At 33.8% G+C, this 14902-nt stretch overlaps 1 protein-coding gene across 2 annotated transcripts; it reads right to left on the bottom strand.

Moving 5' to 3' along the window:
* Positions 1-652: 652 nt before the first annotated feature.
* LOC128160668 (G2 and S phase-expressed protein 1-like) lies at positions 653-11198 on the bottom strand. Of its 2 annotated transcripts, XM_052824034.1 has the most exons (12): positions 11093-11198; positions 10759-10914; positions 10232-10363; positions 8449-8512; positions 7664-8165; positions 7096-7227; positions 6310-6736; positions 5746-5866; positions 4994-5095; positions 4371-4470; positions 3557-3584; positions 653-2144 (listed from the first exon to the last, which is right to left on the bottom strand). In XM_052824034.1, exons 1-12 carry the CDS (start codon positions 11097-11099, stop codon positions 2014-2016), a joined length of 1902 nt encoding a protein of 633 aa, XP_052679994.1. In that variant the 5' UTR covers positions 11100-11198; the 3' UTR covers positions 653-2013. The 2 variants fall into 2 exon arrangements, with proteins under 2 accessions (XP_052679994.1, XP_052679996.1); XM_052824036.1 differs by lacking the exon at positions 3557-3584.
* Positions 11199-14902: the final 3704 nt, after the last annotated feature.

Below are 14902 nucleotides of genomic sequence, written 5' to 3'. Positions count from 1 at the left end.
TATAAGATTCATGTATACAGAGACAATGCACTCATCTGGATTAGTTGAAAGGTGATAATTGACTAGTGATGTAATTCCATAGGAAGAATTGTATTAACTATGTGATAATATCAATGATGTCCATTAATTGGGTCTGTTGAGGAATAAAAATGTGGGTTTGTATAGAGAATTATGAAATAAATTATTAACACTTGGAAAATGACTCTTCTTTCTATTAATAATATAATTATTTAACAATTTACATCAGGGATGTGATTGGCAGAAATAAAAGAGATCAAATCTGTCTGAGCTCTGCACAAGAATGAACATGTGACTTTCAAAGAATTCTGGAAAATCCACATTTCTGATGAAAAATCACACCCCTAGCTGATTCATTTATACATGATTAACAAGACGCCTTAAATTTTGCTTTGTATTAACAAGAAAGAAAACCCAATAGTTGCCTCTTAAATTTTGCAATAAATTGAAATTAATATTTGGAGACATTTGAGCAAGGAAAATAAAGGTGGGCATTTATAGAGATTACCTAAGGGGAAACTTTTTCATACCAAAAGTACCGTCATTCTGGGCAAAATTACAATTCTTTTCTTAATCTGGCATCAAATATAGTTGTATCATTAAAATTAAAACTTGATACTTCAAACTCCAACAGTCGTATTCTATAAAATTTATTAGAAGTGTTGATCACAATGAGATATCACAATACATGTATCAGAGAATAACAGGACAGGTCTCTGTCATAAAATGTCTGCTTCCCACCTCAAATGCATAAAACTGCCTTTTCATCTTGTTTAATTAAACCACTGAAGCAGATGGGAGAAACCTGTCTAGTGTTCATAATGTTAGATTAACACCACACTGACCAACCCTAACAAACAAAGCTGGGTCAGACTTCCTGGATGAAGTTTTTCTTTTATCCGTTACAAACTTAATCAAACTCCAGAGCATACAGATAGTGAGCTCAGGCTATAGATATACAATATACCGGTAGTTCTATACATTTGAATATCACTATGCCAACAACCAGTACCTTTTTCATGAAGATTAACACTAAATCTATGCATGATAATACAACATACTAGGTAAATAAGTTCTTAAGGCCACTTTCTTTCTTATTAGTTGTTTTTCGAGTATTTTTAGACCAAATATTTGTCAGTAGGTTGTAAAAAATTAAAAATTAAGGGACATTTCCCCCCCCCCCCAATTTTTTTTTTAGGTAATGTGGTATTTACATCCACTGATTCTCCACCAAAATAGAAATGCAATTTTCTTTTCTATTTTAAAGCTAATGTTTAAATCTCATTTTATCTTCATGCTGATTTTATAGTTGGGTTAACATCCTTCAGTTAACTTTTCATCCATTTTATATTTCTGTAGTTCAAATTTTTAAAGGAAAAAAAAGAGCAAAATCAAAAATATTATTTTATTTCAAATTCTTAAAAAAATTATTATATATCAAATTTTTTAAATCTTATTTTATTTCATAATCTTGAAAATATTATTTTATTTCAAATTCTTGAAAATTTTGGAAAGTTGGACTTGAAAAAACAACTAGTAGAAGTAAAATGGCCTATTGAGTTATGTTTATGATCATAACTGACAGAATTAAGACGTGTATGCAGCTCCCTTCATATAGGCAAGGTTACGATGGTCTACGACACTTGGATTGACACAATCCATTGTTTCATTTGCTCATCAATGAGTGATCAAACAATGAATAGTTATTATCATGTGTACAAAAAAAATATAACTTACAATTAACTAAAATGAATAGGGCTTTGTACAATTATAATTACGGTACACAATTTAAATGGAAAACACATGATAATTAAAAATGAAGTCAGTTGAAATTTTCTTATAAACATTAAAAATTCATCCAACATTAATTCATGTAAAACATTGATATTTCCATCTCTGTTCAAAGAATGTCTTCCCTTTTCTCATTGTACATGTACAACTGATAACTGGTTGACTAGTCCCCCTCTGTAATCTGGTTACTTTGTCGCCATCTTGTTACTTTGCGGTAGTCTTGTACACTGCCAAACTTCTGCGACCCTGATAAATGCCCCGAACCGCTGATTTCTTGGGAATGGATTTTATAGGACTGGTTTTTCCCGCGATGGAGTGCCTAGTTTTTGGAATTTCTGCATGTATAAAAGAAAAAAACAATCAAAACCACTACATTTTCATGCAGAATGCAGAATAAGATGATGCTTATCCCAGGGTTGTCTCTAACACCCGGGAGGCGGGGAATTCCCCCACCTATAATGCCTTAATTACCCGGCTATCTTTGCATTTCAAACACAATGTAGCTATAAGATAGACCCCCAGACCTCCTTCTACTTTTTCACTTCCTCCACTTTTTCAACTCAACTTTTAGAGACAACCCTGTATTATCCAGTAATTGCAGATTTTTGATATCTTATATTGGTACCCAGCTTATATTCACATTTGCTACTTTACTCACCAAACTTGGAATTAAAGTGTTTTAAAGTAAATTCAATATCCATTCAAGTTTGATAATTTAAAGATTTCATGAGAATTTGGCCACTGTGGTTAGTCATTGAAATTAAATGTGGATATTGGATAATGATGAATTATAATAGTCTAGAGTTATTTTCCTATCATCCTCCCAAATCATGAACTTAAAAATATACAAACACTGTTTATGTTCAGAAAATCATTCAGTATACATGTAAAACATCTGAAAGTAAAAACATTAGAGTATATTCTGAAGTACATGTTCTTACTCATTCATTTAATAGTATAAATGAATTTTTATAGCCTATCATTACAGGATGTAAAATTCCAACCTTACAGACTTTAATTTAAATAAATTAAAGTTTATTTAGAAGTTTAAAGTGATTATTACTGGTAAATCTATGTAATAAAAAAATTGATAAATCTAGGTATTAAAGTAATTGTGTATAAAGCAGTAATACAAGCACATGCATAAATCTGCACACCAAGCCTTAACCATAAAATATATCTGATTACACAGTTAACTACCATCCTTTGCTTGTAATTATTTGACTTTAAAGCACTGCTAAGCGTTATGCAATAAACAAGTTGTTTTCTATAAAACTTGTTAATTCTGGCATCAAATGTCACTCATTGTGGCAGCCCACTCCATTGTATATTTGTATGAAGGTGGAATAACACACCTGGAAAAAGTCACTCAAATTAACAGTAAATTATTTGATTATAAAAAGATATAATGATAAATAAATTTATGTACATGTACATATGTCAAATACCTAAGTGAAAAATTTGCAGTTTTGGAAAAAAAAATGAATATCTAAAAAAATGCAGTTCAGTAAGTACATGTATAGCAACAAAAGCCCCTGCGGGACTCAAACTCGGGATGTACTGATCACAAGTCGGACACTTTATCCACTCGGCTATGGAGTAGGTTACCTGTTGCTGTTGATGAAATCCTTTTAATAAAATGAAATGTTGTTCGATCAAAGGTAGCCATTTTTTGATGATATGTTATTCCACCTTAAGTTGTTTATTACAATTTTAGATATACTTAGTCACCGTATATTTAACAAACCTCTCTTTCCTGTAGAAATGGTGTTCGTCTAAGAAATTTGCAAAAAATTATTGTACAACTATTCAGCTTCATATTATTCAATTTCTCAGAAATCAAATCCTTTTCAGAGTAGGGTATGAATAAATCTTGTTTATAGATATGAAGAATTTAATCACAGGTACATGTATAACATGCCATCTAAAGGTTCATTTTCGTGCCATGAATTTTTTAATCTGCAGATCACAGCTTTATTTCAAAGATCTATTCTATTTTATATTGGCAATATAAAGTTTACATGTATGTACCGGTATTTTAATAAATATGAACAATAAAAAATGTTCCTATAGATAAATAGGTTGCCATCTTTCTGAACATGAATACTTCTCCATTTTTAGATGTAAACACAAATCACACTACTTCACTTTACAGGGATGGTGAGTGTATTTAAAAGTACAGAGGCAAGTGAAGTGATGGCATCCATCATAAAATGTTTGAAGAATGTTTTAAATTGAATATTTGTACAAAATATCTAGAGAAATAAATTAATAAGATCAACACTAGTACAATTCTTTGTGTGCTGTAAAGTGCAATTTTTTTGCAGCTCTATGGCATGTCGACCTGAATTTTCCCATAAATCTTCAGATCTGCAGTTAACATTTTATGCAATCTGGTTATTTCAGATACAAAATCAACAGAATTCTTTCCAAACAGATGAAATTTTTCTGATTTACATTTACTAGTATTTGTCCAATGAAATTAGGTACTACATCTAACAATTAAGACAGAAAATACATGAAGGAATTCGTACAAGATTTGTCATGAAGGCGGTGCTTACCAGACTGCGATTGACGAATGGGGACTCTGACACACTGTGCCTGTGGGTGGAGCTACTGCTGGGTCTGTGGGTGGAGTTACCGCTGGGCTTGACCACTGGGCTGGAAAAGTGAAAGTTGAATGCCTTACTTATGAGTAATTAAAAGCTGAATGACTGACTTCACTTTGTTATGTAGAATTTATTTGAATTATAACCTAATATGGAAGGTTTTAGTTGCTTTGAACAGCTGAGTGTATAGTTGTGGGAGTAGTTTCCTTCTGATATTTAGTACCAGGTACATCACACTGACGGAGTTCATTGGTCATATATGTTACACAATCAGAATAAAATCAGATTCTCTGATCTGCTCATTAAATAAAAACACAAGCTACTTGAGCAGATTTAAAAGGATCTGTATTTATTCCCATCGATTTGTCTTGGGAGTGACAAACACTTTTTGACAATTTGACAAATGATTGTAGTCCAACACAGTGTACCAAGTACATGGACATGAACCAGTACAAAGACAGCTATAAATGCAATATTTATATGTCTGAAATGCAAGAAGTATCATTTATAAATAACGTCATGGAAATACAAGAACCATCGTGTATAAATAAAGTGACAGAGATACAAGATCAGACCTGGGCTGTGGTATAGAGCTGGTGGAGCCGCAACGCGTTTTCTGAGGAGTCGGCAGACAGGATTTTCTGCGAGCAGATGCAGGGGTACAGGAACTAACAGAACTGAAACCCCAGAAATAAACAACAAACTGTAACAACAAACTGTAACAACAACAACAAAAGATAAAAAAAACATGAGTATTAAAGTGTCAATCATTCAAAATCAGAACAAGAAACAACAATCTTAAACAAGAGGCTCACAGGCCTTAACAGTCACCTGAGTACCATAGCTCATACACAGGGAATCTCATTTACATGTACAGGTATATATATCTTCATTCCTGAGTCTCAACCTTATTTCAAGAGGCCAAAAAAGCTTGTTACAGCAAATACTGTTTTTGTCTGCTTCATCTGTTTCATCACTGTTTTTCAGGATTTAATGTGTTTCAAAGTCACCAATTTTACTGGTAGACTTAAATGAAAATCTATGAGAAGTCATTCCTTTACTGGCCTTTACTAAGACCAGACTGGTTTAGAATGAAGTTGCTCTTACTTACATCAGGCACGCAGGTGTAGAATAAGTTGTTCTTACTTAGATCAGACTTGTCTGGTTTAAGCTGCTTTTACTTAGATCAAACTTTTTTAGAATATTTATTTGTTCTTACTTAGATCTGACAGGTTAAATACGCAATTGTTCTTTCATAGATCAGCCTGGTTTAGTAAGAAGTTGTTCTTTCTTAGATTTGATTGGTTTAGTATAAAGTTGTTCTTACTTAGATCTGACTGGCGTTGTGAAGTTGGTGGACAAAAGTTTGGGTTGGACTTTTTTGTCCGCTTTCACTGGGGTACAGACTTCAGGATTCAGCAACATCTGTTTGGTCAGGCCAGGCTTTACTGTGGATTCAAGAAAATCAGTCAGTGTATATTGAACTTAAAGTCTACATACTAATGAAGTGAAAAAAGAAGTAGAAAATCAAAACATTCTCATTTGTTTTTCTCATAACACATTTTTTAAATTGATAGGTTGAGAGAAATTTGTTAAAGCAAATACAGTTAAACTTCGATATCTCGAATACAATGGATATGTCGAAGTGATTTGTAAGTACCAACCACTTACTTTTTAAGTATTTTACCCTCAATATCTCAAATACTTGGATATCTCGTAGTTTTTAAACAGTCCCATCCAGTTCGAGATAACGAAGTTTAACTGTAACTGATGTAGATTGATAACTCTATACACATTATCATATGTGTATTCACAATTCACAAAATTTGAAATTTCTCTGATGAACTAAGGAAGCTGAATGGCATACATGTACATTGGATATCTCCCTCACCTGTTCCAGCTTTCTCTGGGATGTTTGAGGTGATGGGAAGAGCCTTCAACGGACCTGTTCTACCTTTACTCTCGGTCGTCTGCTGCTGTGCTTTGATGACTGGTTTCTGAATGGTGCCAGGCTTCACCAGACTTAGCCTGGTTGTGGGACCCTTTCTGTTCAGATTTTCTGTCTCCTTGGTGGTAATATTGCCAGCTGGTTTACAACTGTTTGGTATCCCTGATGTGTTTAGCCCTAAAGACTTTCTGCTGCTAGTATTCAAGCTTCTGCGTGACTTGGCAGGAGGAACTATCTTTGAGCTAACTGAGGTACTGCTTGTTGTTTTTGAGGCTGAATTGATACTGGTCGACAGATTTTCATTAGATTTGTTGGCACCAGGAGGTTTTAGCATGGAAGGTCTCTTCAGTCCAGTTTTTCCAGTCAAAACCTAAAAGATACATACATGTAATGAGAAATACAAGTACAAGTAGTAATTCAATGATCTATTCAATTTTTTTACTTAAGGCATGTTTGGGTTGTAGTAGTATCTATATCTTTCAAATCAAATGTGACTAATGTTTGTCATATCAAAAATACAAAGATGCAATTCAAAATTTAAAAAAAAATCAATGTCTATCAGCAAGCCATATTGGATATCAAGGTCCAAAAAACATCAAGCTTTGACCAAGATATACCTGGTAGTTCCTATACAAATTCAGTTTTTGAAGTTATTTTGGAGCGTGCAGCACAATGACCTGAAAACATGAAGTGATGAACTGAAAATGCTTGATAAAGATTACAACACACCTTGGACTTGGCTACTCCGGGTCTGTTCACAGGGAGGCGGGAGAGGGAACTCTCGCTGGTGTCTGAGGTCACACTGCAGCAGTCATCAGTGTCGCTGGCTGCAGCATCATTCATACAGTGGCCACTTCGACTCTGTCCAAGCAAAAGTTAAATTTTGTATGTAATCTACACTAGAATTTTCTTTTCTTCCAGAAAACTTATAAAAATGTTATATCTCTGGATTTTTTGTAAGATAAAAACAGTTCCATTGTGTACTCTCGTACATGTAGCTACATAACTTCTATGTTGGCCTCCCCCCATTCCACCTACCAGGCAAAACAAATTCAAAATATAATACGATATGAATGTATTCATAATCATATTTTTGATTTCATGATTCCCAATGAGTTTTTTTTTTTAATTTTCATATCTTCATACATGTATTCCCCCTTTCACTAGGCAATAGGGTTAACCAAGTTGAATGTTAAAGCGTATGACCTGATGCAGCAGGGCCCAAAAACCAAAACATTTATTATTTTACGGTCTTAGCTATCTTTGATGATTGATTTTTGTAACACATAAGACCGACCTGTCCCTTGCCAGATTGTGTTGTTCCTGTCAGGGTTCTGCTCTTGGGAGCAGCCAGCCTACTGGTGACCGCGTTGTGGGAATTTTCCTTGTTCTCCTCCACTTTTGTCTCGAAAGGATCATTGATTTCAATGTCTATCACGGGCATGGCTTTGACAACGCTCTCTGGAAGTCGAATAAATGCGTCTGGGCTCTCTGTGAAAGTTCCCTTTCTCTGGTGCTTGACCGGGGTCTGGGCTCTTCCCCTCCTGCCTAAGGATTCTCGTTTAGCCCCCTTTCCTTCTTCGTCCTTCTCCTCATTGTTTATCCTATACACCACCAGCTGGGCCTCCTTGAAGATCTCGGCTATCTGGTGAGGCTTCAGGGGGCTGAGAGGTTTGATGGGCTCCTGAAGGGGAGCAATTTCTGACACCACTGTGGCCACACACTTCTCAGTGAATCCTATCGGTCCAATAAAAACTTCTTCATCGTCTTCATCCACAGCTGTGGGGGAACTGAGGACTCTACAGGTCATTAATCAGAACAGGGAGGCAAATCAGTAGTTTACACAGGCATTCGACAGACATTACTCTTACCACACTGTATGATCAAACCAATTACCAATACAATAGTGATCCTCTTGAAATCAAATAATAAGAATATGCGATACCAATTCAAAATATCATGAGGATCATATTTGACTTGAAATGACAATAAAAATCATGATATTGCTTTCAGAAATTTCTTTTCTTTGTGTCAATACTATTATTCTGAAAACTTTAAACAGGTACAATAATATCTACACACCTAACAGCAGGGGAAAGGGGAAGGTCAAAGTCAAATTCTTCATCTTCCAAAAGTTGAATGCCTCCTGTTAAATAAAATATTTCTTATCAACAGCTCATCCAAAAGGCATTCACCTATTATGTCATTTTATATACTATGAATCATTAGGTTTTTCCGCCTTTCTGGTGAATTCCTTGTGGTATTTTCTTAATTCTTTGTAAAGGAAATGCTTTTTATCCCTAGGCTACTAAAAAATAGAAACTTGGAGCTTTTACCAAATGGCATTGTCTTAAGGATGACGGACCAAATTCATTTTTACAATAGTGAAAATTTTACATGAGTTTGAGGTACTAAAGATATGTCAAAATCAATAAAAAAATAACATAAAAATCGAATAAGATTTTTAGAAGGGACCATTTCAAAAATTTTTGGAATCACTTTTCTTTTCCAATTGAACATAATGGAGAAAAGCGTTCTTGTAAGAGAAAAAAAATTCTGCAATAGATTTTGCATCCAAATTAAAATATGATACTTAAATGATGATTTTGAATTATTATCATTTAAAAAAATGACCATGTCATCCACTTCGTTTTTAGGAGGGCACATGCCAAAGTTTTTCTTCATTTTTTCATGAAAAGTACCCCCCAAACTCTAAGAAAAATGTTATGTACATCATTTCAAGGTTGATTTATGTTCAATAAAAACAACTATTAGAGTGTGCTAAACATTTTTCAATAATAAAATACTTCAAAATCTTAGCACAAGGGACGTTTTTACTCTACTTATCTATGTAGATGGTTATTAAAAACTTGACCAAATAAAGGACTTGCTACATGTACAGAACTTTGACATCCCTAAAGAAAGTTTTGCATCTTAGACAACGTTGAAAAGTGTATTTTAGCTTGTTAAATTAGTTAGGTCAGCCACAACTTGGACTAAATAAATTGTGTTTTGATGATGTAGAACAGCTATATATTGCGTCAGAAGCAATTTTTTCATTGAATTTCAGTGATTGTGATGAAATGTTGAGAATTCCATGTTCATAACAATCACTTCTATTAGGATCTGATGTCTCCTTTAAGCAGTTATTGCCCCTGAAAGTTCCTAAATTTTGTTAAAACACTTTAAAACTTTAGAACCATACATCGTAGAGACATTAGGCCACTTGAAAATGATAAGTTGACCTTGGCCAATCAAAATACAATAAAGGTCAAAAGTCAAGGTAAAAAAAAATCAAATCATATTAAATCTTCTGACAATATTTTTTCATTTATGCAAGGAAAGCATTTCATCAATTCTATTAAAACGTAAGTAAATGTTTTAAAGTTTTAAAAAACAAAAACAAAACAAAGTGAATAGACCTCGAATTGCTTGAGAACAATAAGTCTAGTTTAATAGTCTACTAGTGTTATTGTGATGCTGATAATTTATGGATGGTAAGCAGCTTTTGAGGTGTGTTGTTACATGATATCAAGATTATATGTAGTGCCTTGAAATATACATGTACCGGTAACTTGGGCAATCCCTGCACTCCCACTTTTTCCACAACAGACTCTTTTCCTAACTTACATATAGAACATTGAACTCTAAAGGAGCTGCCTCCCCGGCCCTCCCTTTTTGGAAGCATGTAAAAAATTCTCAGGTAATTTAACAGAATCACATTGAAAAAGCAGTTCTACCGGTACCTAGAATGCCAAAGAGTAAACAGTCCAATTCAGTTTATACTAATATAAATTCTGTAGCTAATGAGGTGATTCCTACAGTTATGCTGTACATCAGACAGATGTAGGTAATGATGTAGTACCTGCCGGGGGGATATGTCTGGTCTGGTCACTGTCACTCTCTGCAGTGATCTCACTTAGATCCTGTAGAAGCTGAGACCTATCAATGGTGTAGCTTCCTCTTCTGTCACAACTTCTCTCTATTTCTATGGAATCTAAAGAAGAGGTTTGGAATCTTATTAACACATTAGAAAATCAGACATTTAGAATGAGAGAAGCTGACCCTCAAGGGTTATCCCAACCTGTGACAGGACATTGTCAAAATGACCTGCTAGTGAGATAGCTGACCTTCTAGTGAGATATATGAATATTTCATAAAGTCACCTAGCAAGATAACTGACCTCAACCCATATATATCTCTTCTTTTCATAAAATAACATACTTATGCATAGTGAGATAAATGATCATGACTGGTAAAATTGATTATTTCCTTTGGTGAGTTACCCAGAGTTCCCTCTGCTAACCATCCATGGATGATTTAGTGATATAAAAGGTTATCAATGAGCCGTGGACCTTTCGATTGACTGCAGGCTTTACTGAGATAACTGACCAGCTAGTGAGTCCTGGCTGTCTTCAGATTTCCTCTGGATGTCTGTAGCATCAGGGCTTTTCCTTGATCCCTCACTGAGAGGTGGGCTTTTACTGTGGGCTGGCTTTAATGGGCTGTTTTCAATGGGCTCGCTTAGATCAATTAAAATTCCACAAGCTAAAAAAAAAGAGATTTACTGAATATCAAATAAGATCTATTCAAAGTGTTCATAGTTTATTCATTTTTTGTTTTACTATATTCACTAATAAGTTATTAATATTAATAGTCATAGATTGTATTCATTCAAGGTGTGTAATCTTTTATTCAACAAGTGTTAATTAATAACTAACTCTACCTTCCATCACTTGTTGAAAAAAGTGAAATATTTCCAGTCAAACTCATCAAACTGCAAATAGTTCACTGTGAAATATTTTTTTCTTCTTTTTTTACCGTGACCTAAAAAGGAGATAAAATGCAATCTGATCACAATATCAGCAGTGACTTTCTTTGCAAATCTCTTGATATTACCAGTGTGTCTACCACATGTTCTTCTACTAACTTCTTAGTTTTTCATTTTTTGTTCATTAAAAGATATGTCATTTTTGTCAAAAAGACCATCCCTTGTACAATAGCAGTGTGATAATGTTCATAATTTGAAGAGAAAAATTCATTCGAATTACCAGACTGTTAATGCCAATGCAAATCACGTTGATTCAAATGTGTATTGCAGCTTACATAAGCAAAAAATTAAGTAAAAATGTCAATTTATTCAAACATATTTCAATTGGCAATTCCTAATTGGTTATACAAGCATGTATTTATTTCAACATTCTATTCCAAGTCTCTGACTCATGTCAAATTATCTCATCAGTACAAACAAAGGAATCTAGGTAATTACTGCATATCATTATATTGCCACATATGAACTTTTCAACTCTATGTCATTATGATACAGCTTTTAAATATGTACATTTCTTATTATCAGGTTCATTCTTATGTTTTTTACATTCTAATAATCTACACATTTAATCAAAAACCAATAACTTTAAAGGAATTGTTTGAGAGTTACTTTTTGGGATCAATTTTGTAAAACCTAAATTTACAAATACTTAATTTCTTATGCTTCTTTGATTCAGTATACTATCATCCTAATACTGTGGAATCAATTAAATTCATGGGGGCCAATTTTCGTGGATTGTTTAAATTTTACAGGTTCGTGGCGACGTAATTTCATGGGTTTTTTTCGTACACCCAAAATGAAAAATATGACCTAATAATCATAATTTAGTAATTCGTGGAAAATGTAAATTCGTGGATGAAAGATACTTACGAATTCCACGAAAATTGAGCCACCGCGAAATCTAATGATTCCACAGTATTTTCCAACCCTCCTTTTCTGAGCTGTGGTGTAAACCAGGTTCAGCACAATCTCTCGATTTTAGCTATACTGTATAGTTTGACAGCAGGCTCAAGTTATATTTATTATATACCCATCAATTTTCCTTTCTTGATACTGAGTGAGTATTTTGGTTTTACAGAGTGCAATCTGATTTTCTGGATCACCAAGTACACTGTAAATGGTTTTCTGAATCCATATCACCCTTCTCTAAAACTGATGATTTACTAGTAAACATAAAATAATATTTGCTTTTTAGCTTGTTTTAAAATAGTACTTTCATTACCAGTATATTGTTGCATCTCAGGTACAGTTCATTTCCATGCAGAGTTCTTACCCATTTTTAAAAAGTGATTGTGACGTCAGAACTCACGTTGGCAGTTCAGGTTATAATATTGTCACTATTGTGAATTAGGTATCAAGAATTACCTACATGATCTAAGAGCAACAGAATGTTTAACATACCTTTTTTATACACAATGTTCTTTAAAAACATTTTTACTTGTTTTCACAAACATGAAATTGATAGCAATATGCAATACAGTTAAAACATTTTTACTTGTTTTCAAAAACGTGAAATAGATAGCAATATGCAATACAGAATTAAAGGTACAATATTGATGACAGAAAATTCTGTATGTCAAAGGGAGCAGTTTTTCAAATTTTCATTTCGCCCTGACAATGTTAGTGCTCATAGTGCATGCTGGTGTAAAGTGCTAGCGAGCTGCTGCTCATGTAAATGTAAGAGCAGGATTGTAGCTCCCTATCTGAAAAAATTCAGATGGCCACCCTGGGAGCTCGTTACATGGTATTTCCTTAACAAAGAATTTTTGTAAAAATATGGTTAATCAGTCCAACTACAGCACAAGTTTTTGTATGCCATAAATTGGAACTTTTAACATGTGAGGGGACTAGCTCCCAGGTCGTCCATCCAAATTTTTTCAGACCAGGAGGTACACCAGACATGTTGCTATAGCTATTGATCGTATTAAACAGTTACTTGATCCAAAGAGCCAGATCACATCTTGTTGTCATGCACAGATCATCAGATCAAATGAAACACAAAGCATCTCGTTTGATCTGAAGAACTCTGCCTGAAACCTTGATGCTTTGACCCTTTGGATAAAGTTAACATGATAATTCATAATGTTATACAGTGACTGTCATGTATAACTTAATTTAATTATGTTTTTTTTTATAGTTTTGGAATTCAGCTGTAATTTATAATAGACAGCTTCCCTTAGTGAATTGTGAACTTTGACCTTAGATATACAATCTGTGTATTGGACAGTAAGGGGGGTTGGCTAGTTGGGGAAGATGAGGACACCTAGTGTGTTATTAGCCTTTTGATTACAGCACCAGTGTTTATAAACCATTACAGAAACAATTAGATTTGCAGTTCTTGTAAGATCCTGGCGTGAATTGGTAAATTTTATTATTGGTTAATTTGGATTGTGAATCGGTAAATTTTATAATTGGTTAATTTGAACAGGTGATTTTATAGTTAATAATTGGATTAGTTTTATTGGTAAATTTGGATGAAATCATGATTATCTAGACTACTGTGCTCCTATGGAATTCTTGAAACTTACTTTTATTAATTAGGAATAAGTTTAATACTACTGGTTATGTTTTTACACCAAGTTACAGGTGTTTACAATCTTACAGATATAGAAAGCTATTGGTGGCGTTGATTCACCATAGTTTTAGGACAACGGGAGTGCTGGTGATAAAGAATTGTTGGTGGCATGATTCACCACAATCTGTTCTCCAAGTTAATCATATAAATCTTCACCAGTAGTTTCCTATAAATAATTGGAGGTAATAAATAGTTTAACAAATGTTTGAATTTCTTCAATTTGTTTCATTGTTTAGTCAATAGTCCCACATTAGTTTTAAATAAACTTTATATCGCTTTTGTATACTGGACTTATTTCTTTTGAATATACAACACTGAAAAGGTTGCACGACAAATTACGCTATTGGCTCGTAAAAATCCGAACCCAAGCTTTGTTGACGTTTCGAGCCGCGTCACAATTTTGCTGATTAAGCTATTCAGAATTAAACTATGAAATTTTCACCATGCCAACATTACGGCAGTAACCTTTAATTTATATTGGAACACTAAATACTCATTTTAATGTTGTGTTTGAGATGCCAAACTTTACAAAGGAGCAGCCAGTAAATTGTTTCAATACATAGGCCTAACGTTACAGTATTTCTATCATGTTTATGTCATAAACAGATACAGTTTGTTTAATGAAACACCCGTACAGAGTGAGGAAAATCTGACTTAGGTCCCCTGTACTTTTGGTTATTATCTACGTGAGCAGGTCTAAGCAACCTCCGTTTTTGGAGGATAGATTTTATGAGCGTCAGATGAGGAATTTTGATTCCTACTTTATGAATTATCGGCTTCATGGCATGGGTTTGATGGGTAGCGCGTGGCATAAATCAGGCAAGTGATTTTAGCAAAAAGAGTTATAAAGTGCAAAAAATAAATGACAGAAAGTCAAAAATATGTTACATACCCAACTATTTCTGTTTTATATTAATCAACGTGGTTCGAATTTCCCACTTGATCTTTTTTTAAAATACGGCAGATATGTAACGAGCGATTCGATTGGTTGTTTCGTAGAAGTTTTACGACAATTAAATCGTTATTTACTCATTAATCAGTTAACTGTCACGACTATAAAAATGCAGCACAAAACATTTCTAAGATTATTTTAAATTGATAAACCTCAAGCATTGATTTATTTAATGAGG

Source organism: Crassostrea angulata, chromosome 8 (assembly GCF_025612915.1).
Source record: "Crassostrea angulata isolate pt1a10 chromosome 8, ASM2561291v2, whole genome shotgun sequence".
Classification (NCBI taxonomy): Eukaryota; Metazoa; Mollusca; class Bivalvia; order Ostreida; family Ostreidae; genus Magallana; species Magallana angulata.
This window is presented reverse-complemented; position numbering and strand designations above follow the sequence as displayed.